The sequence below is a fragment of the Erpetoichthys calabaricus genome, chromosome 8 (assembly GCF_900747795.2).
Source record: "Erpetoichthys calabaricus chromosome 8, fErpCal1.3, whole genome shotgun sequence".
NCBI classification, from domain to species: domain Eukaryota; kingdom Metazoa; phylum Chordata; class Cladistia; order Polypteriformes; family Polypteridae; genus Erpetoichthys; species Erpetoichthys calabaricus.
The window spans coordinates 71,624,647-71,651,822 of NC_041401.2; the positions used below are offsets into that span (position 1 = coordinate 71,624,647).

General features: G+C 36.4%; 1 protein-coding gene across 3 annotated transcripts in view; it reads right to left on the reverse strand.

Moving 5' to 3' along the window:
* Positions 1–27,176, reverse strand: part of specc1 (sperm antigen with calponin homology and coiled-coil domains 1) — a 303,837-nt gene that overhangs the window by 233,349 nt on the left and 43,312 nt on the right. For 2 of the 3 annotated variants that reach the window (XM_051930901.1, XM_051930902.1), the window contains exon 2: positions 14,512–14,689. The exons of the other annotated variant lie outside the window; for it this stretch is intronic. In XM_051930901.1, the coding sequence (XP_051786861.1) occupies positions 14,512–14,652 (141 nt within the window). In that variant the 5' untranslated portion in view covers positions 14,653–14,689. The remainder of the gene's footprint in view (positions 1–14,511; positions 14,690–27,176) is intronic. 3 annotated transcript variants of the gene reach the window in all.

Genomic DNA, 27,176 nt, shown 5'->3' on the forward strand with positions numbered 1-27,176 from the left:
AAAAACTTAAACAAGATGTGCATAGATGGTCTACCCTCCATCTTACTTTAGCAGGGAAAGTTAACACTATGAAGATGAAGATGAATATCCTTCCTAAGCTTCTGTTTCTATTTCAAAGCATCCACTCAAAAGAAAGTAATTCCTGGTCAGATCAGGGGGTGGCAGAGTGCACTAGTCCTTTCTCTTATCTTGCTACAGACCAAATGCGGGAAATTCCGCCGGGCTCCAATGATGTCACTTCTGGCTCCGCCCCAGAAGACATCTCTTCCTAATGATGTAATTTCCACATCCCAAGAAGTCACAGCCCGATTACCCCATTTCTAGTTCTGGTCCCAAGATCCCTTCTCTTCCTGTTTTTCAACTATATATCTGCCATGTTTCCTAACCTATTCAATTCTGTTTTGGACTCATCTGTAAAAACCATTTCATCAAACTTTTTGCATCTGCAACCAACTTTCAAATTATACGGGAGGCTTCTCCAAACCTTTTTTTGTTGTGTCAATGCTTGATTTACCACAACATTAACAAATCATTTTTTAAGAAATTACATTCAATCATAACTTCATTCATTTGGAATTTGGAATTTGAAATATCCATGCATCCAAAGGGCGACGCTACAATGACCTAAATCAGAAAGTGGCATGGCTCTACCAAACTTTCAATTTTATTACTGGGGGGCAAATATACAAGCTATAAAAACATGGACATGGACACAAATAGACAAACACACATTAGCTTGGTCCACAATAGAAATGAAATCCTGCAGTACTTCTTTATATTCCTTCTTTTATACACCACTAAATACAAGGTATTGTCAATGTACTAACAACTCAATTGTCCCTCATTCACTCAGAATATGGAACCAATGTAGGAAGCACTTCAAGTTACAGAATATTTTATCTGTGGCACCTCTACACAATAACCACCTTTTTTCACCCTTTCTAAACTTACAGTTTTTAATGTTTGGAAAATGTATGGGATTAAATAATATAGAGATTTGTATATAAATAATGTCTTTGCATCATACAAACAATTACACTCCAAATATGTCCAATTTTCCTTACCTCCCACCTATTTCTATTCCAGAAAAAATATTGATCAGTCTTGAAGACTCAGACAGCATTTCTGTAATATATAAATCAATTTTAAAGTCCCTTCCTTTTAAAGATCCCACAGTAAAGTGGGAAAAGGATCTCTCACTCACTCAGAAAAGGAGTGGAAGGCACTCATGCACAGAATTTGCTCTAGCTCAATCTATGCAAAGCATTCAATTATTCAACTTAAAATCTTTTATTGAGCACATTTACAGTATCTTATTTAAATTTGTCCAAAATGTTTCCAGGGCAAAGTCCAACCTGCGAATGTTGCAATCAAGCTTCAGCCTCACTAGGCCACAAGTTTTGGGCATGTACCGACTTAACATCATTCTGGACAAAAATTTTTTAAATGCCTATCAGACAGCCTTGGTGTCACAATCACTGCTAATCCATTAACAGCTGTGTTTGGTGTACTTCCTGATGGGCTTAAAGTGGAGAAGGACAAACTGTAATTGCCTTTACTGCACTATTAGCATGTAGACTTATCTTGCTCAACTGGAAGAATCCTAGCCCAACTCTGTTAAGTCAGTGGGTAACTGATGTTATATGCTATTTGAAATTGGAAAAAAATCTAATTCTCACTTACAGGATCTGTTCAAAACCCTGGCAGGATCTAATTAATAACATTTTAGAATAAACATTTATATTGGGGAGAAGGAGTTCTTTCCCTTTTTACAACTCTCAACGTTTTACTGTGGCTGTTGGCCTTCCTCTCTTTCTCATGGGTGGGGGTTGAATTGAAGTTAGTTTTGTTAAGTTTGACTTTATTGTTTAGAACATTACATTACATGCTTGTAATAAATTTAATGAAAGATAAAAAAGGAATGTTCAGTAAGGTTACAAGGTATTGTTTTATGTTTCCTCTTCATTTGTCATTGTTACTTTTTTTTTTATTTACAAACGCAATTAATGCAAGTTTCGTTGAAATTAATTAAAGCTTCAATTGTGTGTATGTTTATACAGTATATATATATATATAAACCTTTCATTTAAATATACAGTATATATATACAGTGGTGTGAAAAACTATTTGCCCCCTTCCTGATTTCTTATTCTTTTGCATGTTTGTCACACAAAATGTTTCTGATCATCAAACACATTTAACCATTAGTCAAATATAACACAAGTAAACACAAAATGCAGTTTTTAAATGATGGTTTTTATTATTTAGGGAGAAAAAAAATCCAAACCTACATGGCCCTGTGTGAAAAAGTAATTGCCCCCTTGTTAAAAAATAACCTAACTGTGGTGTATCACACCTGAGTTCAATTTCCGTAGCCACCCCCAGGCCTGATTACTGCCACACCTGTTTCAATCAAGAAATCACTTAAATAGGAGCTGCCTGACACAGAGAAGTAGACCAAAAGCACCTCAAAAGCTAGACATCATGCCAAGATCCAAAGAAATTCAGGAACAAATGAGAACAGAAGTAATTGAGATCTATCAGTCTGGTAAAGGTTATAAAGCCATTTCTAAAGCTTTGGGACTCCAGCGAACCACAGTGAGAGCCATTATCCACAAATGGCAAAACATGGAACAGTGGTGAACCTTCCCAGGAGTGGCCGGCTGACCAAAATTACCCCAAGAGCGCAGAGACGACTCATCCGAGAGGTCACAAAAGACCCCAGGACAACGTCTAAAGAACTGCAGGCCTCACTTGCCTCAATTAAGGTCAGTGTTCACGACTCCACCATAAGAAAGAGACTGGGCAAAAACGGCCTGCATGGCAGATTTCCAAGACGCAAACCACTGTTAAGCAAAAAGAACATTAGGGCTCGTCTCAATTTTGCTAAGAAACATCTCAATGATTGCCAAGACTTTTGGGAAAATACCTTGTGGACTGATGAGATAAAAGTTGAACTTTTTGGAAGGCAAATGTCCCGTTACATCTGGCGTAAAAGGAACACAGCATTTCAGAAAAAGAACATCATACCAACAGTAAAATATGGTCGTGGTAGTGTGATGGTCTGGGGTTGTTTTGCTACTTCAGGACCTGGAAGGCTTGCTGTGATAGATGGAACCATGAATTCTACTGTCTACCAAAAAATCCTGAAGGAGAATGTCCGGCCATCTGTTCGTCAACTCAAGCTGAAGCGATCTTGGGTGCTGCAACAGGACAATGACCCAAAACACACCAGCAAATCCACCTCTGAATGGCTGAAGAAAAACAAAATGAAGACTTTGGAGTGGCCTAGTCAAAGTCCTGACCTGAATCCAATTGAGATGCTATGGCATGACCTTAAAAAGGCGGTTCATGCTAGAAAACCCTCAAATAAAGCTGAATTACAACAATTTTGCAAAGATGAGTGGGCCAAAATTCCTCCAGAGCGCTGTATAAGACTCATTGCAAGTTATCGCAAATGCTTGATTGCAGTTATTGCTGCTAAGGGTGGCCCAACCAGTTATTAGGTTCAGGGGGCAATTACTTTTTCACACAGGGCCATGTAGGTTTGGATTTTTTTTTCTCCCTAAATAATAAAAACCACCATTTACAAACTGCATTTTGTGTTTACTTGTGTTATATTTGACTAATGGTTAAATGTGTTTGATGATCAGAAACATTTTGTGTGACAAACATGCAAAAGAATAAGAAATCAGGAAGGGGGCAAATAGTTTTTCACACCACTGTATAAACCTTTCATTTAAATGCCAAAATTCAGTTTCTGCATTTCAAATTTCAGTCTCTGCATTTCATAGTACAACATGTACTTTTTTGCTGTTGCTACTAGTAACATGCTAATCTAAAAAAAGCACACATTTTATAAAAGAACAGCATGCAAAAATAAAAGCTTTCTTTTAATTATAATTACACTTTCTTTTCTAAGGAAAAGGTAGGCTGGGAAAACTGATTGATGAATGGATATATTATACAATCAAATAACTGCTGTTTTTTCTTTATTTCTATAAATATGTCTCAGACCGAAGAATCTTTCTCCTGTAACATTTTGCCATACAAACACAGTGTGTTAATAAACCTGAAAAAAGATTAACATAGTGCTAAACACTAGGGCTCTGAAGAAAAATCATCTATTAATTTTTTGAGGGGACAATCATAAAAATAATAGACTATTTAAATTAAGTAATTTTTTTATTTTAAAATAAAACATGTTTTTGGTGGAGCTTAAACTTTCTTTTCTGGTAGGCTACTTGTGTTTTGAGTTTACATGTGTGGACAACAAGGCCCAATTATATTCTGGCATGTACTTTATTCTCCAAAGAGCATGTGTACTGAAGAATCACTTGTTCCAAGGGACATTTACATTTTCTTCAACTCATGCCAGGTAAATATGAATGAGGAAACTCAACCTCTAACGAATCTAACAAAAAGTCCAAATTGCAAGAACAAATCTTGTCATCAGTTCTTTTTAGTGACTCTTAATGGATCTCCTTTGGAAAGATTCAACCCTTTGCCTTTTGTATTGTCATGGACTTAAGCAGGACATCTCCTGTCTATGTTTATGGCTCCAGGAAGCACAACGAAGGCTGCAGAACTCACAACCATTTGATTAAATGTTAAAATACAACTACAGAGGTCATGGCCTACAATATCTTTATGAGAAATGTACAGTATAGCTTCTACTATACCCCCAAAAAAATAATTGGCTCACTAAAATGCCATGGCTATATTTAACACTCTAAATATGAATTTTATATGAGTGCCCCATTTAACAAATAAAAGTGCAGTTTTTAAATCTTGAACAGCACTGACCAATCTTTTTATTAAATTATTATTTAGAGCTGGTAAATTATTTTATGCTCACTCTTCAATAATGCATCCTTGTTTGGCAGTTTGCTTTCAATGCTTAGGACTAACTTCAGCTTGTCAAATTCGCATCATACAGCATTCTGTTACCATGAATTTAAGAAACCCACATGACAATGGCAAATCAAAACACAACAAATTCTTCATAAAGAAACCTAAATTAAATGAAGCAAGCCCTAATTTGCATCTTGAGCCTAAAGAACAGGAAAAAAGTAAGTCCAAGTCCTCATAGACTGCAGAAACATCTCAAACTCATTGTGAATCTCCAGAAAAGACAGCTAGTTCAGCTTCACCATCCAAAGTGTCAGGAATGGAAAAATAAGTGACTGAACCAGAACTACTAAAATTTCCAGAAACCACAATATTCAGAAAATCATGCAGTTTTTCATTGTGCTGGTATACTATGCATAACCAGATGTAATAGAGCCTGGTTGGAGATGCAGTATGTTGTAAATATATGGATATTTTCCCGAGTTACACTGTGGTCATCAAACAACATTCTTGAGAAATGGATTCAGAGATGGGAAGCATTTCAGTCAAGTCTGTTTTAATCATCAGCTTAGTAAACGGCACATAAATGCTCAAGTAAGGTTTTGATGCATACAGACAGATACATAAAAATCAAAGAAAGGGCATTGTTTCAAATTAACTAAATAGAGACAATGAAAATGTTTCTTTTTTAGAAAGAAACCATTAGCATATTAAAATAGCTTTTGACATCGTAATGTTCTGTGCAAAACAAGATATCTTATTGCACAGAAAGCTAATGATGCACTAAATCAGGAAAAAAAATTGGAATTGTTTAAATAGCTGACTAACTATAATTCTAAAGTTAAGAATTGTCTTCACAAATTGCTACGAAATGCAAAAATGATGAGCTCTGATATACAATACATAGCAGATATATAGTCTGCTGTTTCCCTACTCCTAAGAATAAAAAAAAACAGACTTGTATGCATGTCCTAATAACTATTATATTATTATTGTTGATGAACGTAAAAACGTTTCAAAATGAGAGCTTGTGGCTGTGTGCATTTGCTTTATTCAAAGAGGTACCGTTAAAGAAAGAGCTATTGGGTTTGTGGATACATGTAGCAACATGGCAGCCAACGGCTTTACAAAGAAAAAAGTCTTCACACTTCTCTGTGTATAGCATTTAGTTTTGATGGAGCTTCAGCAATTTTTGGAATAAAGGTAGGGTGCAGGTGCTCCTGAAACCTGTTTGCTGTAATGAATAATGTATGTTGCAATTGTGCAGCTTCTGGAAGTTGTTCCTGTTGCTTCATGAAAGTTGTTGTTAGTGGTTATGTCTAAACTGTCTGTATAATTTTTGCATACATAATATACAGTATGAATCTGTTGCTGTTACTTTCCCTAGTATAAAATTATTTTGAGAATTTGTTAAAGTAATTTAATTATTTCAATCTTTAAAGTTTTGTCACATTTTTCGTCCTGACTGATAAGTAATTGTTCACTATATTTCTAATGTGTTTTTAATGATAGGTCTATAAGAGCGATTAACTTTTCAGTGGTTATGGTTTGCCCATCCAATTGTCTCCACACCCCCTGCCCCCATTCTGCAATTTCTGGCTTCTCCTCTGACAAATACAGTGGATTCAGAAAGTATTCTGACCCTATTCTCTGTGTATGCCACCACCTTCCTCGATTCTAAAAATTGTATTACATCCCTTATCGCAACTACATGGATGATGCCTAATTCTACCTTCTTTTAAAACCTGATGAAACCTTAACTACTAACTTGATGATATTAAATGTTGGATATTGTTAAGCTTTTCCCAGCTAAATGACTGAAAGACAGAGGTGTTTTTCTTTCTGGCTCTCCCACTTCCATTAAAAGAATCATCAGTAGCCTAGATCCTTTAACCTCATGCACTAAAACATGGAGCAATATTTGACTCTGATATCAAATTTGATAAACAAACAAATATTGTCATCTCTGTACAGCACTAAGATTAAACCTTTCCTGTCTCTTAATGATTATTTTATTCAGGGTAGACTCCAGCTACCACGATACCAGTGTTTACCACTCATCTATGACTTGTCAGCCATTGATCCAAAATGCTAATGCCAGAGTTTTGACTGACACCAAAAAGAAAAAAAAAAACACAAATTGGCTTCTGTCAAGTTGCATTTTAAAACTGTATTCTTTGTTTTTAAAAGTGTGGTGGCTTCTCTTCATTCAGGGCTTGACATTGAAGTTGGGCAGTGCCTTGGAATCCTATGTGATTCCTAGAGCAACAATGTTTGTATCCCAATGCCTGCTGTAAAGGGAGGGTACAAGTTAAAATCAAGCCAAACATTTATAAATAAAACCTAAAGATCCTAATTTGGATAAGGAATACTAGAACCAAGTCATGGAGTCAAACATACACATTGTCCTCATTAGATAGCGTGGCCAGGTCACTCATGCACCTATATACCTAAAGAAACCACACTGAGCTGTTGTGCGAGTTCACTGTCTGGAAGGCAATAGGTAATAAACATATGAAGGATAGACAGATTCATTCATTCATTCATCCATCCATTGGGCCATTAGCTCCTGCTTTTTTGATATGTTTAATTTTTTTTTTTATCTCTGTGACTATATCTCCCTTGTGTATTTTTTTAAAAAATAAACACTTTGTATATATGGAACCCCTTGGCATTATTTTGGCTTTATATGGACAATAAAGGGTGCCCTTGCTTCACCAGGCATAGTCTATAGGATTAAAATGGTATAGTCACTTTGCCAAAACCTACTTAAATATTGGAAAATAAGGTCCTAAGAGTCCGAAGAGTCACTACAGAAGAATGAACCCGGGTGCTGCAACCTCAACGGCCTCAAACCAGAGACATATGGTCTTGGCTAAAGAAAAAAATAGTTGCACAAACAAAAGACTTCCTTGGATCTGTATTGGATGATCTATCTTGGCCTTATTAATAGGAGAAATTGCATAGAAAAAGGATGTGTAGCGAATTTTTGTTCTTTTATTAAGGGGTCTGTCATCAGAAACTCAGTGATATCAAAAATGTAAAAAGAAATGGGCAAAAGCTTAGAATAAGTCACACAAACTTTGAGAAATTAAATAGAGACCTTTCCTTTCTTATGAAGTAGTACAGTATTCTTAAGATAATTCTTCTATTTCCCAAACCTTCAGCATCTAGGATGCTAAGTAGGCTACTAAGCATAGCAGACCCAGCAAAATAGCTGCAAAGAACAGTGCTACTTTACAGAGGGCACTGTAATGCTGCTTTTCTAGTGGAAAACAAACTTTAAAATGATGTGTCTGAAAGTGGAAAGGATTTTTACAATTGAAGATGACTGTTTGCTATTGGGATAACAAGCAGACAGAATAAAGGGGTAAATTTTGAAGAGAAGTCAAAGGGCAGGTGAGGATTGTTAACTGGAAGATGAAAAATCTATTAACAAAAGTGAAGGCAAAGGCAAACTCATAATATGAAGAAGAAGAAAAAGAATGCAAAGCAGGGTCAAAACCATAAACTTTAGCACAAAAGGTTTCATTTTTGATATCTACAAATTCAGAAATTGAATTCTTAACCAAGAAGTTATTTACACTATTGTGAATCTTATGAGGGGTGTAACCTCCATGTGGAGGTGTCCTTGTCAACCACCTAGCAACCAGGAATCGAAATTGTGATGTCCATTAAAAACTGTGATAGTTTAAAATACCAATGTAAAATAATTAATAACTTTTGAAATACACCTAGTAAAACTGAAATTCTTAATCAAAAAGATTCCTGACCAGAAATAACACTATGAAAGAGTTCAATCTGTTTAAGGGAAAAAATTATCCTTCCCAGGAAAAATTAAAGATAAAAATGACTCATGACAATGACAAAGTAAAACAACAGACTCTGATAAATAAAGACAGCAAGATATGTGTTTCTCCTTCTACCCAGCAAATATCTGAAGATGATCACCTGCCAGAAATGATAAGACAGAACAATCAGGACCAATTACAGACACTCGATTGGATCAGCACATTATACCCTTCAATTAGTAAAGGTAGCAAAATGACATCAAACCTTAGATAGTACGTGTGAAACACAAGAGCAAGTAAGGAAAAGCTGTTAGTGTTATGAACTTGAAGTTACAAGGCACAAAGACAGTCCCACAATTCTCCAAAATGGCCACTAGGGAGGATTTACCATCAAAACCCAGCTAGATACAAGGGTAAACGCAGCATCTTTATAAAATAAAAGTTTTCATAATAATGGTCTTCAGGAAGAATGAAGCTCTGTTGGGAGCACAAAAGGCAAAAAGTAGCTGCTTTAAACAATAAGGCAATCTAATTGAAAGTCCCAACAAGAATCCAAAGGGTGGTAAAAAAACACAGAGGAAACAGATCAAAAATCGAATAATCACAAAAGCTAAATAGAAACAAAAGTACACTCACCAACTCCCTAGTGCATTTGAATGAACTGTCAGGAACTGTGTGAATCCATCGCCTTTATCACTAGAATCCCTGGAGCCTATGAAAAAAGTCGTAACTCCGGGCCACCTTAAATTCCTTGGCACCTCTTCATCAGTGTCTTTGTTTTGCAAATGTGTCAATCAGCACAAGCAGCCTTCTATCCCATCCCCCACCGACTCAGCTGATGTCAGACGCAGAATTCTCAGAGTTCAAGTCTGTTCATCTGGGTGTGAGGTGCATAGAATTGTATAGGGTAAATAATATATTGTTATTTGGAATACATACTTTTCATGTGTGTTCCGTGTCTACAATGATCTAGGTAAATGCAGGATGACAGGAAATGCAAGGCAAGAAATGTTGAGCACATCTCTCTATTATAAAAAGAAATCCTGTCCCCTGTCCTGATAGTCTACGATACGTGATCCTCTCAGAAGATAATTTAAAGACACGTGAGACGAAAGACACCTGCCACGGTGCGTCTCACGGGAACATAGAACGAGAGTCTTGCAAGACACACCCTACTTACAAGCAATATTAAAAAAAACAAATCAATAGTGTAAAGGCAGTCATGCAGCACACACAGCTTCTGGGCTCTCAGTGCATATAAGGTGTATAAGGTCAATACTGTAGAAATGAAATGAATAGGGTAGAAATGAAACATCGACAATTAAACGAAGAAGAAAGAAAAGCGCGGAAAAAAGACACCCAAAAGCGATGGAGAGAAAAAAATGGGTACAAAAAAAAGTAAAACGTCAATAACATGTTAAAAAAACAAGGGGGCAAAAAACACACAGATCAGGTGATAGATAATGAAAACTGGAATTCAAAAGACGCAAAAAAAAAAACGGAGGCGCGAAACACATGCAGAGCAAGATACAGAATATGAAAACAGAAAAAAAATAAAGTGTAAAAACAAAGAAACTAAAGATCGCATTAGCGCAAACGTCCAGAGTTATTTATTACAATGACGTGCAATCCACAATGGCCAGAAATCCAGAGATTCCTGAAAAAAATGCCACCAGCTACATCGGCACAAGATATTCCAACATTCATAAGTAGACTGTTTTATCAGAAAGTATTAATTTTATTGAAAGAACTCGAAACGGTATTTGGGAAAATCCGAGCATACATTTACACGATTGAATTTCAAAAACGGGGTTTACCTCACATGCATTTATTGGTTACTTTACAAAAAAAATTATTAACGGCAGATGATGTCGACCGTTTTGTCTGTGCTGAAATTCCAAACAGAGAAAGCTATCCTGAATTATTGTACAAAGTCATTAAACACATGTCTCACGGGCCTCATTTAAAAGATTCAGCATGTTGGGACTCGAAAGAAAAAAAGTGTTTAAAAAAATTTCCAAAACCTTTCGTTCAAACAACAGATATGACTATGGATGGCTTTCCAGACTATCGCCGAAGAGATAATCGTCACGAAAAACACACTTATCACGGAAAGAAAGATGAAAAAATTGTGATGATCGATAATTCAATGATTGTACCATATAACCCGTATTTACTAAAAAGATTTGACTGTCATATTAATGTCGAGTATTGTGCATCAGTGATGAGTATTACGTACATCTACAAGTACATTCATAAAGGACACGATAGAGTACGCGTAACTTTATCGAAAGAACAAGCACAGAATGAAGTTCAAGTATATTTAGATACTCGATACGTTAGTGCAATGGAAAGCAGATGGCATTTAATGGAATTACCAATGAACGGACGAAGTCATTCTGTCTACCCGCGAGACCAAAGACACGCCCTACTTACAATCCATCAAATAGGACAATAGGCAGCAAAATATTCAGTCTTGTGAAGGATTTGAGCACACAGAGATCCAGGGCTCTCAGCGCATAGAAAGCGCATAAGGTACGTTATAAATTAAATGTTGACATCTAAGCGAAGAAGAAAGCAGCACAGAGAAAAGAGACTCAAATGCGTTGGACAGAAAAATGAGCAAAAAAAGAATAATCGAGGTGCAAATTCAGAAAATAAGGAAAGTAATTAAACTTAAAGTAATTAAACACTAAACACATGCAGAGCAGGTTAGAGACTATGAAACCAGTGAAATTAGAAAGGCTCAAAAAAAAAAAAAAAACGTTTGCGCTATACACATGTGGAGAAAGTTAAAGGATATGAAAGAAGGAAAATTAGAAAATATAAAAAAAAGAAAGTAAAGATCGCAGTAGCGTACACAAACAAACTGCCTCATTTAACTATGCACCAGTCTAACTTTGGCTTTGCACAATAATTACTACACTATTGCACCTTAACACTTAATTCTACTTTATTCACATAATTGTACTTATTTATTATGTTCTACTATACTGTTACCTTTCAATCTATGACTTTTTGTTAATCTAACTGATATTCTTCTAACTTTGCACAGTTTTTAATAAGCAGATCAGGATGCATTTCACTGCGTGTTGTCCTGTATAACTATGCATGTGACAAATAAAGAATGCTGAGAATTTCAAAAACGGAGTTTACCACACATGCATTTATTGGATACTTTGTTCATGTATATACAGTGCATCCAGAAAGTATTCACAGCGCATCACTTTTTCCACCTTTTGTTATGTTACAGCCTTATTCCAAAATGGATTAAATTAATTTTTTTCCTCAGAATTCTGCACACAACACCACATAATGACAATGTGAAAAAAGTTCACTTGAGGTTTTTGCAAATTTATTAAAAATAAAAAAACTGAGAAATCACATGTACATAAGTATTCACAGCCTTTGCTCAATACTTTGTCGATGCACCTTTGGTAACAATTACAACCTCAAGTCTTTTTGAATATGATGCCACAAGCTTGGCACACCTATCCTTGGCCAGTTTTGCCCATTCCTCTTTGCAGCACCTCTCAAGCTTCATCAGGTTGGATGGGAAGTGTCGGTGCACAGCCATTTTAAGATCTCTCCAGAGATGTTCAATCGGATTCAAGTCTGGGCTCTGGCTGGGCCACTCAAGGACATTCACAGAGTTGTCCTGAAGCCACTCCTTTGATATCTTGGCTGTGTGCTTAGGGTCGTTGTCCTGCTGAAAGTTGAACCGTCACCCCAGTCTGAGGTCAAGAGCGCTCTGGAGCAGGTTTTCATCCAGGGTGTCTCTGTACATTGCTGCAGTCATCTTTCCCTTCATCCTGACTAGTCTCCCAGTTCCTGCCGCTGAAAAACATCCCCACAGCATGATGCTGCCACCACCATGCTTCATTCACTGTAGGGATGGTGCCAGGTTTCCTCCAAACGTGACGCCTGGCATTCACACCAAAGAGTTCAATCTTTGTCTCATCAGATCACAGAATTTTCTTTCTCATGGTCTGAGAGTCCTTCAGGTGCCTTTTGGCAAACTCCAGGAGGGCTCCCATGTGCCTTTTACTAAGGAGTGGCTTCCGAATGGCCACTCTACCATACAGGCCTGATTGGTGGATTGCTGCAGAGATGGTTGTCCTTCTGGAAGTTTATCCTCTCTCCACAGAGGACCTCTGACAGAGTGACCATTGGGTTCTTGGTCACCTCCCTGACTAAGGCCCTTCTCCCCCGATCGCTCAGTTTAGATGGCTGGCCAGCTCTAGGAAGAGTCCTGGTGGTTTCGAACTTCTTCCACTTATGGATGATGATGGAGGACACTGTGCTCATTAGGACCTTCAAAGCAGCAGAAATTTTTCTGTAACCTTCCCCAGATTTGTGCCTCGAGACAATCCTGTCTCGGAGGTCTACAGACAATTCCTTTGACTTCATGCTTGGTTTGTGCTCTGACATGAACTGTCAACTGTGGGACCTTATATAGACAGGTGTGTGCCTTTCCAAATCATGTCCTGTCAACTGAATTTACCACAGGTGGACTCCGATTAAGCTGCAGAAACATCTCAAGGATGATCAGGGGAAACAGGATGCAACTGAGCTCAATTTCGAGCTTCACGGCAAAGGCTGTGAATACTTACGTACATGTGCTTTCTCAATTTTTTTATTTTTAATAAATTTGCAAACACCTCAAGTAAACTTTTTTCACGTTGTCATTATGGGGTGTTGTGTGTAGAATTCTGAGGAAAAAAATGAATTTAATCCATTTTGGAATAAGGCTGTAACATAACAAAATGTGGAAAAAGTGATGTGCTGTGAATACTTTCCGGATGCACTGTATATTTATCTATCTGCTTATTTAAAAAGCTACATTTACCCCAGGAGTCAAAAACGTTCTGTCTAGCCCTTGTATAAAAACCTAGACAAAAGCTGGGGTATCACCTTGGTAACCCCATGTACTTTTGGAACTGTGAGAGGAAAATAGCACAACTTTACAGACAGGAGTCCAGTGCAGAACTCTACTTACTTTTTTACTTTGTAAAAAAAAATTAACCGCTGATGATGTAGATCGTTTTGTCTGTACTGAAATTCCAAACAGAGAAACCTATCCTGACCTCATTAAAAAGATTCAGCATATTGGGACTAGCAAGATTACAAATATTGTTTTTACAGAAGTTCTGAAATAAAAGTGAAACTAATGAAATAGCAACAATTCAAAGAAAAAAAAATCTTACAAGTGTGTATCCGGAAAGGGTTGGCGAGCGAAGCCCCCTAGTAACTAAAACAAAAACATTTTTCATGTTTTAGTAATAATGACAAAATGCTGACATGAAGTGTATAATGTTTGAAGACTGAAGTCCAAACGTCAAATTAACACTTTCTCAAAAGGTATAACAAAAGTGTGCTTATATTCAAGAATATAACCAAAGAAAAGGAAATCATTCAATTTACATATTGCTCTCAATGAGTAAAAACTGAAGCCCAAATATCAATCGACAGAGAGCGGAAGTGTCTGCTTGGCTGATGCAGAGATAAGAACTGCTACCACGTAATCAAGAGGTTGTTGGTTTGAACCCGGGTTCTCCCCGTTTTGAGTAGTGAGCTGATATTATTATTGTTACTATTATATCATAAAAACATCAATTTGATTTGAGTCTGTAACACCCAGTGTAAATTTTTGTTAACTGCGAAAGATATCGCTGAAGAGATATAAGTAGATACACAAATGCTGGAGAATCCGCATTCTCTCACTACGTCTATACATTATAATCAGCAATACTTTATTTCCAAGCTGACTCTTTACCCCATTATAATGATGCTGATTCTCCCCAAACAATCTATATCCAATAATTTATCATGCATTGAATAATTTGCACTATGCCAAATAAAATTATACCTTGGTAAGCCTTGCTTCAGTGGCCAGAGAGCTTGAGGATTTAGAAGTCTTCATTCCCACTCCAGTACTTGTGACTGGCCTTCCTTTCTCGACTACAGAAGGTCCCTGTTTGGCCACACTACTCTTCAGAGTACTTTTCATATTGAATTAGGTATTTTAACCGTCCTGAATATTGAACCTGGAAAACAAATGAGAGACATTTTTTTAAATGTAACTAAACCAGGCACCCTTATTTTTAATTATCATGCACATTAAAACATTTAACAAAGCCAACTGATGGCACCATGGACAATGCTTTCTAAGCCCTGGCACAAGGATGTAAAGCAATCAAAACAGCTCAGTTGTTTCCAGTAGTGAAACAACAAAAACAAGCTGCTATGACCACAGGAAACTAACTGAAAGGATTTTTAAGGAGGTTAATAATGATGAGGTTGAGTTCCAATCTAATATAGTTCTAGTTCTAATCTTTCTCCATTTCTAGAATGTACCATTGTTGTTAAAGTCAAATATTACTGATGAGTGCAGATGCTTTAAAGGAAGATTCAAATAATAAAACAAGTAAACACACATGTTTCAGAAGAAGCACTATTCAGAATCTGGTTTAAACGAAAAGAAAAACAATGAAAAGCAGATATTAGGAAGCCAGTGTTACTGTGGATGTATAGTTTAACATAATAAGTCCTCACTAAAACATAGCTAGATCCATAAGTATTTGGACAGTGACACTTTACTTTCACAAAGTCTTCTCTTGAAGGTACATTTTGGCAATGATAGAGCTACCTCCCGGAGAGTGTTCTTGATTTGGCTAAATGTTGTGAATGGGTTCTTCTTTACCAAGGACAGAATTCTTCAATCATCCAGCACAGTTGTCTTCTGTGGTTCTCCAGATCTTCTTTTTAAAAAGGGGTTGTTTTGTTTTCTCACCCTAATGATGGACCGTTTTTACTTGCATAGACAGCTCTTTGGACCTCATACTGTTAGTTCACAGTGACAGCTTCTAAATGTAAATTCTACACTTGGAATCAATTGTAGATCTTCTACCTGCTTAATATTTAATGAAATAATGAGGGATCTGATCCCACCTGGCTATGGAACAGCTTGTCAGTCAAATGTCCAAATACTTTTGAACCCTTGGAAATGTGGGGGCTATGCAGAAAAATGGCTGTCATTCCTAAATGGCTCAAAGGATATTTTTGGAAAAACCCTTAAATTAAAGATGAAAGTCTACACTTTATTCACATAATGACTGCTCTGTTTCATATCCATTGTGGTGTCATACATGATACATTTATGAAAATTGCGTCACTGTGCAAATACTTATGGACCTAACTATATATTTCCTCAAAAATATAAATCATGGTATTCATATTTAATTTTATACAGTTCCAAATAATTCTACTGTTAAGTACTATAGTACTAGTAGTACTGTCACAAGTACATAGTAAAGTGAAATACTTACCTTTATGTCTGACCAACATGCAAAACATCACCACTCTCCGGCACCGTGTAAAGAAAGTAGCAGGCTGAACTGACAAAGTAATTTAAATAGTATTTTTTCTTTATTGTTTAAATTGTGACAATATAACTGCATTTAAATTTATAATTTACTTTCCTAAACTATTAATAAGATCTGCTGATTAGTCAAAGTTTTGATAATGTATCATTTAAAAATTTTCAATCCAAACTGAATCTTAATAACTATGCACTTGTTGTCCTAGATATAATAGCATAGATTCAAACCAGGAAAAACTACAATTTTGCAATAATCATTTGGTTACAGATGTTAATCACTATCGTCATGGCTAATCAGATTACATTTAAACTACTGAAAAATAATCTACTGTTAACAATGTTCACAAATTCATCTACTGTGGCTGTTAACAATCACACTAGTAAAGACAGTGTTGCGGCATATTACTACTGTATAATGTAATCCTTGAAATTCCTACCTACATGAACAATAATGATGTGAATTATTTAGAATATACTGTATAAGGAATTTACATGTTTAGACATTCTCTTTTTATTCAAGGAGAGTTGAAACATTTTACATTTTGACCTGGGAAACAATCAGTGGGGGTCTGCCCAATTTTTGCCAAGAAAATAGGCTATTGTAAGATTCTTAAAAGTTGTGGTAATACAATAGTTTTTCCATAATAAACAACAGGCAGCAGAGAGCATCTGAAAGCAACCTTCACTTTATTATTTACTGGTATGATGTATGAATTTTGCAGTTTTCATGGTAGGATTATAAATAAACACCAGTTAAATATTTGGTTCATTTGAAGTTAAAATCGTTTAGGAAATACAAATTGTTAGTACCGTGGCCCCAACCCCTCCATACTCTCTTTCCCAACCACAACGTCCTTTACAGAGAAAACAAGTTTACAATAAAATATTGACCCGCCATTTGACAGGGAAGCTATAATTACTATTTGCACAACTGTCTGTATTCAAGCATTATAACACAGTGATTTCTGACAGACCCTGTTAAAATGTGATGTGGAACCTTTCCTAGCATTTCCTTTGTATTTCACATGCTTCCATGATGCAATGCAATGAGAGCACCCTGGATCCTTTTAAAACACTGGAATGGAAGCAACAGTGAAATTATAGTCAAGCAGTGAGCACATAAAGTAGAGAGAAATCATACCATAGTGAGACTAATATACTTGAAAATGTAGTATTGATGTACTTAGAAATGTGTGAGATCATTCTTGGATTTAAAATACAATATGGTGTGTACAATAAGCAATATTTATCATATACAAAAATTGTTAATGTCAGTAAGCTTTTGCTTATTTTATATGGATTGATGGTGGTGTTTGCAGCTGCTCTGCATTTCCTGCATAAAGACATGTTAATAGTTTTTTTAAATGAGAATTATACAAGTTTCTAAAATATATTTGAAACCAAAGCATTTACGCTCTTATAACTTTATGTATTTGTTCCTATTGAAATAGAGACAGGCTTTGTACCTATATGACTATACGTGAAGAACCCATGACTGCTTTTCATGCTGTTTTCGTTCTTTAACATTCTTTTATAGCAGGGGTTCTTAACCGGGGGTGTCGGAACCAAACACTGGGGGTATGGGATTCGATCTCTGGGTACTGGTATTTATTTTATTAAATGTATTAATTTATACTTGGGTAGTGCGTGAATGGAACGCGATAGAATCTTCGAGAACATTCAACATTTCCTGCAAATGCTTGTGCTTGCATTTAATTTTACATGTTTGTATTTACTACAACATTAATTTTAAATTTAAATTTAATAAGTTTTAATTTTAATATTTTAATTTAATAAATGTGTATTACTGAACAAGCGTGTATTTACTCGTTTATTGTCAATGTACGTATCTCGAAGACTCTAGAAGCGCGTTTTGCATTGCATATAAAGGCGGCGACTGCGCGCTGCCATTCATTCTGGCAACTAATATAAGGCATGGTGATGATTATTTCGACAGTCAAGTAAAGGGGGTATGGGACCATATTGGACAATCCATTGGGGGTCTGGAGTCATCAGAACGTTAAGAACCCCTGTTTTATAGGGTAGTTTGAATCTGCAGTTCTAATGACTTAATGTGGGGATAGTCAAAACCTCTACATTTTTTTCAGGTACTGACATTACTGTTGCTTTAAATCCCTTTAAGTAGCAGACACAAAAGTCACTTTATTTCAGAGTATCCTCTGAAGTAGATTCTCTCAGCAGATGTGTTATTTTTGTGTTTTCACAAATTATGTGTGTGGTTGTAATAGGAATGTATGTGATGAGAAAGAAATTACCTTACTAAAGGAAAAGGCATTATGGTGGTGTGCCAGTTCTCAGCAATGAAAGAAAATAATATTAAGTGAGCCTTTTATATCATGCATTTAGTATAGTGTCTCAGATTTAAGCAAATAATTACCCTATTTATGGTTTCAGAACCTTTGTGTATTTACCAGTAGATTGTGTATTTTCAGTCCAAGTAACTTTCCTGTACTCAACAGAATACAGAAAAATACAGTGAAACTTAAATCTGACAATTATGAGCTTCTGTAATTTGACATTAATTTTCAAATTCAGTGTAAATGTCTACACATTTCTGATTCTTCATCTAAATCCTTACAAAATTTACTTGGATGTTAACATCCTATTTCACGGTCTTATCTAATAAGTAACAATACATGTAGTGAGCAGCATACAAGTGTTTTTCTTGCTTAAATGAATGAAATGAACTTTTGCTTTTTCATTACCTTTAAAAGTGGTCAAAATATTTGGGTCAAGATGGTTTATTCATTGTTTGACATTGTTTTTGTCAGGGTTTGTGGATGAAAAGATGTTTACACTAGATTTTCCTCTAAACACTTCATATGGTGTGACTGACTCTTTGTTTAAAGTGGCTCAGACTAAAACTAAAAACTAATCTAATTCGGACAAAACGATTCACCCTGTTGCACTTTGGACAAACTGGCTTATTCTAAACTGGTTTGTCCTAAAATCAGATTTGGTTGGTAACATATATATCTCTTGTCACACTTTGGTTGCAGAGTTGCACAAGAGATAGGAAGATGAGACCCGGTTTTCATAAAACAATAACTTTGTTAAAAATAGTAGTTTTTCTTCTATATACAATCATCCTACTCTAGCTCCCATCTTCAGGTTAAAAGGATACAAAGCCTTTTGTCTTTTAGATGTTCTAAACATTGTGCGACAAGCACGTTATGTGGTAAGCCAGCAAACCTGCAGCTGATCCTGCAGAGAGCCAGTTATGAGTGTGCTTGTTTTCCATTGAAATACTGTTTAAGAGGGAGTTTCCCAAAGGGCAGCTGTGTTTCTCTGTCATTAGATTGCTATTTAAAAGAGGGTCAGTGCACAGCCAACAGTATAAGCATGCAGCGTTAAGTGGTAGGAATGCAAAGCAAACCAGTTACCAAATATATATGTTGTGAGGGACGGTTACCATGACGGGAAAGGACAGGGGGAGACAGCCTGCACAGGGAATTATCTCTCCCCAGATCACTAGATGACAGCCCCCTTGGCAGCACCTCCCACAGGGAATCATGGGAGTTCTCTGGTTCAGCCCTGTTGGGTTCTGTGGGTGCCTTACTTTGTCTTGTCAGACTCTCACCTCACTCGGAAATGCTCTCGGGCCGAATCTATGGGACATTGGAAGTACTACCAGGTTTTGTATAAGACGAGCTGCCTACCACGACTGGGAGGAGGAAAATGAAGCTTGCTGGGAGGAGCGGAGGAGGCAGAGAGGAAGAGAGATAGACAAAGAGACAAGAAGACAAACACCAAGTATTGCTGGTTGCTTCTAAATTGTGGCTGTGATAGGAAACACTTGCTTGTGAAGATTTTCCCGCAAAACAATAAAAGTTCTGTTGTTTATTGCGACTTGTGTCCGAGCCTGTCCTGTGTCAGGTGTTTTGGAGCTGGAGGACCTTCTGGTGCCCACAAGTTGTAGTCGTTAGGATTTTTGGGTGTCTGTTAATAGGGACCTGCTTTTAAATATTCTTGTGGCTAAAACCTGACATAACAGCACTGCAGCACAAATAAGCTCTCCAGAGGACAGGTTCACCAACCAAAAGAAATGCTGCCATCCAATATCAGAAGGAAGAAGACCAAGCAAACTGAAAAGTTAAAGAGGGGCCAGACGCACGTCGATGTCACTGACAAGTCAAATTTGATTGGCAGTTATCCCATCCCTAGATATGCCCACAATACCTCTGGTCTGTAGTAACCCTTATCAAGCTTTACAGCTGCAAGAGTGTGGCAGTTGTCGATTAAACCAAGTGACATAAACATGCAATTTAATTGGATGTTCAGCAGACCTCCTGAATCACAATTTTTGGGTGTGTTTTGCTCCTTACTTATGAAAAATTACGTTCTTGTAATAAAACAGGTTTCACTGTAATTTATAAAATGAAGATTTCATTTAAAAAAAAGTTCATTGTAACAGAATTTAACTTGTATACAAATGGAAATAACCTTCCTTAAGATAAATAAGAAACAGTAACTTATGCTTTGCAGTAAGGAGACTGTGGAAGATTGTGGGTTCGCTTCCCGGTTCCTCCCTGTGTGGATAGCACTTTGAGTACTGAGAAAAGCGCTATATAAATGTAATGAATTATTATTATTATTATTACTACTACAGAATGAGTCTTTGATTTAAGATGAATGATTTTCAAAATGCAAGAATGTTTTAAATGAGAGATTTTACATCAAGCTCTATTCCTCTATATATTATATCTATACTAATAAAAGGCAAAGCCCTCACTGACTGACTGACTGACTCACTCATCACTAATTCTCCAACTTCCCGTGTAGGTAGAAGGCTGAAATTTGGCAGGCTCATTCCTTACAGCTTACTTACAAAAGTCAGGCAGGTTTCATTTCGAAATTCTACGCGTAATGGTCATAACTGGAACCTGTTTTTTGTCCATATACTCTAATGGAGGAGGCGGAGTCACATATCGCGTCATCACGCCTCCTACGTAATCACGTGAACTAAAAACAAGGAAGAGATTTACAGCACGAGTCAAACGCGGGAACGAAGGTAAATGACGTTAATTTTTGAGTGTCTTTTAATACTGTGTAAGCATACATATTAACACATGTGCAATTAAACGTGTGCATTTACGGGGTGATTTCTCAGGCTTAAAAGCTCGCCTTTTATCAAACGCAGGAACAAAGGTAAATGACGTTGTTGAGTGTCTTTTAATACTGTGTAAGCATACATATTAACACATGTGCAATTAAACGTGTGCATTTACGGGGTGATTTCTCAGGCTTAAAAGCTCGCCTTTTATTAAAAAAGTAAATGCTAACTGTTTTCATTCTGAAGGGCACAAACCACATTAGATTTCAGCCGTTAAACACGCAAAAATGTCGGTACACCAGATAAATAAGCGCAACATATTATCAGTTGTATTGTATGCTTACAATACATATAGAAATGTGTTAATCGTTAACTAATAGTATGGGATGGTGGTTTTCGACTTGCGCCTTGATTTAAACGATTCCATGTCTTGGTGGGTTTGCGTAGCTTATTGTCAATATCTTTACACCTGTTTTTAAAACTTATTGACCGAAACGAGCTTTCACGAAAAAATTTAGGGCTTTGCTACAGGATACACCCTCCACAAGTTAAGGAAGTAAAAATAAAAGTTATATATTTCTGTTTTATTTAAACCTTTTAAGTTCATGTAAGCATACATATTAACACATGTGCAATTAAACATGTGCATTTACGGGGTGATTTCTCAGGCTTAAAAGCTCGCCTTTTATTAAAAAGATAAATGCAAACTGTTTTCATTCTGAAGGGCACAAACCACGTTGGATTTCAGCCGTTAAACAAGCAAAAATGTCGGTACACCAGATAAATAAGCGCAACATATTATCAGTTGTATTGTATACTTACAATACATATAGAAATGTGTTAATCGTTAACTAATATTATGGGATGGTGTTTTTCGACTCGTGCCTTGATTTAAACAATTGCATGTCTTGGTGGGTTTGCGTAGCTTATTGTCAATATCTTTACAGCTCTTTTTAAGACTTAAAATTTAAAAAGGTTTTCTTTTCTTCTTAATAAAAATTTAAAAGCAGTACTTCGCCGGTGCGAAGCGCTCACTTCACTCCCTTACGGGAATCGAACCTCGGACATCAGCGCTAGAGGCAAAGCCCCTAAAATTGCGCCACGGCGTGTGGTTCGTTTATTTGACAGCATGTAGATCGGGGTAATTACATTAACGGCATTCGTAGTCTGATTCACAATCTGATTGTATGGGTGGTTACCTACCAGGTAACGCTTATGGTTAGCCAGCAAGTCAGCTCGAAGTGATCACTCGAGTAAAGGCAGCTTCACAAAAAAACAGATCCTTAACAAATTATTAGTATATTTTCTCTCAATTTAAAAAGGTTTTCTTTTCTTCTTAATAAAAATTTAAAAGCAGTACTTCGCCGGTGCGAAGCGCGGGGATTTGAGCGACTGACGCATACAGACATATTCATGAGTGCAGGTACTTCGGAAAGAAAGCACCGTGTAAACCTAAAGTTTAAATTAAGTTCATAGACCTACAAAAGGTTGCCATTGATTTCAGGCAAGATTGCTTTTCTCCTGTACAACTATACGTTGCATTCTCAAGAGTGTGCTTGCACAGCTTGGTCATATTACAACCGGAGTGCTGAACTGACAACGTGCTATACAAACAGAACTATAACAATCGTAAAAAAAGAAGAAAAAAAAGTGAAGAACCCTTGCATTTAATAAAAAGGCTCCTTCCTTGGCGAAGCAAGGAAAAAGGAAGACCTTATATGGCGTTCGTTTATAAAATAGCGGAAAAGCTGTGTTAAGGCTGCTTCACAAAAAAACTGATCCTTAATATAGATATAGATATATATAGATATAGATATATATATATATATATGTATGTATGTCTATATATATATATATGTAAGCTTATAAGTACTGCCTTACTTCTCTTTAAGAAAGGAAGATGTAATGATACTTGATTTAAACGATTCCATGTCTTGGTGGGTTTGTGTAGCTTATTGTCAATATCTTTACACCTGTTTTTAAGACTTATTGACTGAAACGGGCTTTCACGAAAAAAGTTAGGGCTTTGCTACAGGATACACCCTCCACAAGTTAAGGAAGTAAAAATAAAGGTATATATTTCTGTTTTATTTAAACCGTTTAAGTTCGTATGCATAGCCCCATTTGGCTGTTTTAGTTTTTTTTTTTCTTTCTTCAGTAATATTTAATCTCCTTAAAGAAAAAGAACATATGCATTTTACTTTTTTTGTATCTCTTTAGTAATATTTTAGTGTAAAAGGATAACCAGTATTTAACCCTTTTATGTTACTTTATAAAGTTATTTTACACAATGTTGAAAAATTAATAAGAAAGCTACATATTTTGGCAGCTGCTGCTTTAATTTTCAATGAAATGAAAAAAGCTCTCCAAGAGAAAACCTCAATGAAGAAGAAACAGTTTGCTAAAAAGGAGAAACCCTCATTTATAAAGGTTTGCTGCAGATGACTTAACTGAAAATAAATGAATAGTTCCTATGTGTATAATACATATTTATCTATTTTACTTATGCCTTTATTCCAGCAAATTGCAACATCTGAGGTACAATTTGTTACATTACTTTTGTTTTTTGCAGCACAGGCAGGTGAAGTGACTTCCTCAGGGTCACACAGTGGTGTCAGTATCAGGATTTGAACTGACAAGCTCCGGGTTTGCTGAAATATTACTGAAGAAAGAAAAAAAACGAAAACAGGCAAATAGGGCTATGCATACAAATGTCCATCCATCCATTATCCAACCCGCTATATCCTAAATACAGGAGCCAATCCCTGCCAACACAGGGCACAAGGCAGGAAACAAACCCCGGGCAAGGTGCCAGCCCACCGCAGGGCGCACACACCCACACACACCCACACACCACGGACAATTTAGAATCGCCAATGCACCTAACCTGCATGTCTTTGGACTGTGGGAGGAAACCGGAGTACCCGGAGGAAACCCAGACAGACACGGGGAGAACATTCAAACTCCATGCAGGGAAGCGAACCCGGGTCTCCTAACTGGCACCTTTCACTGCGCCACCATGCCGCCCACATACAAACTTAAAAGGTTTAAATAAAACAGAAATATATACCTTTATTTTTACTTCCTTAACTTGTGGAGGGTGTATCCTGTAGCAAAGCCCTAAGTTTTTTCATGAAAGCCCCTTTCAGTCAATAAGCCTTAAAAACAAGTGTAAAGCTAAACTTGCAGCACCGCTATTCAATTACACTTGCCTAACGCCACTCCTAAGGGGAGATACTGTGGGATCTGGGCATCCGTCAAAGCACCAATCACAGGCCCGATTAGAAAGCGGGAAGCTGTGATTTGTCGTCTCCCTCCCATGTAACAATCACAGCCCGTGTTACAACGCACTATGTATGTATGTATGTATATATGTATATATGAAGAGTATGGATGGATGGATGGATGGATGTATATGTGTGTGTTTATGTATGTGTGTATATGTATGTGTATATATATGTTGATATGTGTATATATATATATATATATGTATATATATGTGGATGTGTATATGTATATACTGTATATATATATATGTATATGTAGATATGTGTATATATGTATATGTATATATATGTTTACATAACCTCTTTAACACACTACTTCTCCGCTGCAAAGCGCAGGTATTTTGCTATATATATGTCAATGAATGTATGTATATATGTATGTCTATGTTTATATATATATATGTGCATATGTATATATATATGTGTATATATATGTACATATGTATATATATATATATATATGTAGATGTGTAAATTTGTATTTGTATATATATGTATATGTGGATGTGTATATGTATGTATATATATGTATATGTAGATATGTGTATATGTAGATATGTACTGTATATATATGTATATGTATATATATGTTTACATAACCTCTTTAACACACTACTTCTCCGCTGCGAAGCGGGGGTATTTTGCTAGTTTTGAATAAAAGCACACTTGTTTTGTTATATGCATACCTTTTGTAAAAGTGTTTATTTGATATTTGGACTTCAGTCTTCACACATTATACACTTCATGTCAACATTTTGTTGTTAGTACTATAACATGAAAAAAGTTTGTTTTAGGTATATGTTAAACATTTCTTGCATTTCTCGCATTTCCTGTCATCCTACATTTACACAGATCACTGTAGACATGGAACACACATGAAATGCATGTGTTCCAAATAACAACATATTATTTACATTATACAACTACAGGCACCTCACACCGAGATAAACAAGACTTAAGCTTGGAGGACATTTTGCCCAAGTTAAGCTGCAGCGGTGGGGGGATGGAATAGCAGACTGCTTGCTGCTTGTGCTGATCGACACATTTGCAAAACAAAAGACGCTAATGGAGAGATGCGAAGGAATTTAAGGTGGCCTGGTATTACAAGTTTTTTTGTAGGCTTCAGGGATTCTATTGTTAATCTCTATAAATGAGGCCTTAACTTCCTTAGCATTAGACCAGAGTGCCAGAGTGTCACTAGTCCTGAACATTACTCGGGTAACGGTATAGGCGTGTCTTACATAAGCATCAGGACTGAGTGTCACCCGGGCAATGGTGTAGACACATCTTCTCCTAGGCTCATAATGGTGTCTAGTTAGAAACATTTTTCAGTAGCCCAGGAGATGTATTCATTTCACAGTGATATGAGAAGCAGCGATGACAAAGTGAATCTGTTTTCAGGCAGTGAAATTGAAATGGACAGTGAAACCAAAGTGATCCTGATGAATCTGAATGTGACCTTTGCGTTTGGGTTTCTGTTGACCCTGCTTCAAGTAAACCAGCACCACGTCGTTTTGATTTGTGGGGCAGACAGGAGTAAAAGTGAACATTGACAGCAAAGATCCACTTACTTACTTGAACTTATTGCATGATGATGACGTGATAGAAAGAATTTTTGTTGAGACGAACCATTATGCTAAACAGTGTCGGGTAAATGGTACTCTATTTCTACCCTAACCATTATATCCACTTATGTGCACCAGCTGAATGTCACAGTGGTAAAGATATCTTGAGCTTAATATAGTTTTTGACACTTTCTAAGCATAGCTAGGTTACATCAAAGCCATTTATCTTTCTGACAGCAGGTTTACTTTTGCCCCTGATATTCACTACATGTAGGTCATAGCAGTAGACTGTTGTACTGTGTAAACCATAGATTGATACAGCAGAAAGTTGGGTGAAATGACACCTTTTATTGGCTAACTAAATAGATTACAAATGATATTAGAACAGAAATTTGCCTGCCAAATTCCAAAATTCATATCCTAACCTTTATAGACTGACTATACAGTAAGTTATCCCAAGAATGCAGATAAAGTATCTTCAAGTGTTTCTGTACCCTTGAACCCTCATACTTCACACACTTGCAGACAGTCAGCAGCTGTCTCCAGGTAAACACTGTTTTTGCTTAAAACCTTGTGTGATATAGCTTGGCTACCCTGGAAGGCCCCAGAAATCTCCACATTGGCCAGTACCTTTCATTTAAAGTTTTGGAGCAGTAAATATTAATTATAAGACTGCTATCTCCTGAGAGCTGTCCCTATCAGACAGTTACTAGATTTGTATCCATGATGGGCTTAGGGAAATTAGAACAGAATACACCCTCTTGTAGTACTCCGCCAGTCAAGCAATTTAATGGGGAATTCCTGTATTTCCTTTTGCAGCAGTTTTTCCTCTCCATATATTCTAAACTAAACCTTCTGTGAAGGTCACCTGTTGTTATTAATTTGTTGGTTTTCATTTTCAATTTTGCATTTTCATTTTTCTGGATCTTTGAGAATGACCTAAATGAAGTCTTATTTGTATTTTGTGCTTTTGGTTTCATTTTAGTATAGTTTACAGTTTTCACATTATATATTTGAGTTTAAATGACAAAATGTTGTCATTTGTAGGTGTAGCCACTTAAAGAGATTTATTGTTAACAAAGGAGTTACAATACCACCATCTGACCCTGGAATGTTGCAATGTGCAACATCATCTTTCAGAAGGTATTTAAAATGTAGGTGCACCTCATTTTGGATATACAAACAAGTCTCACAATGTTTGGTATTTACACAGTGAAAGAATCATGT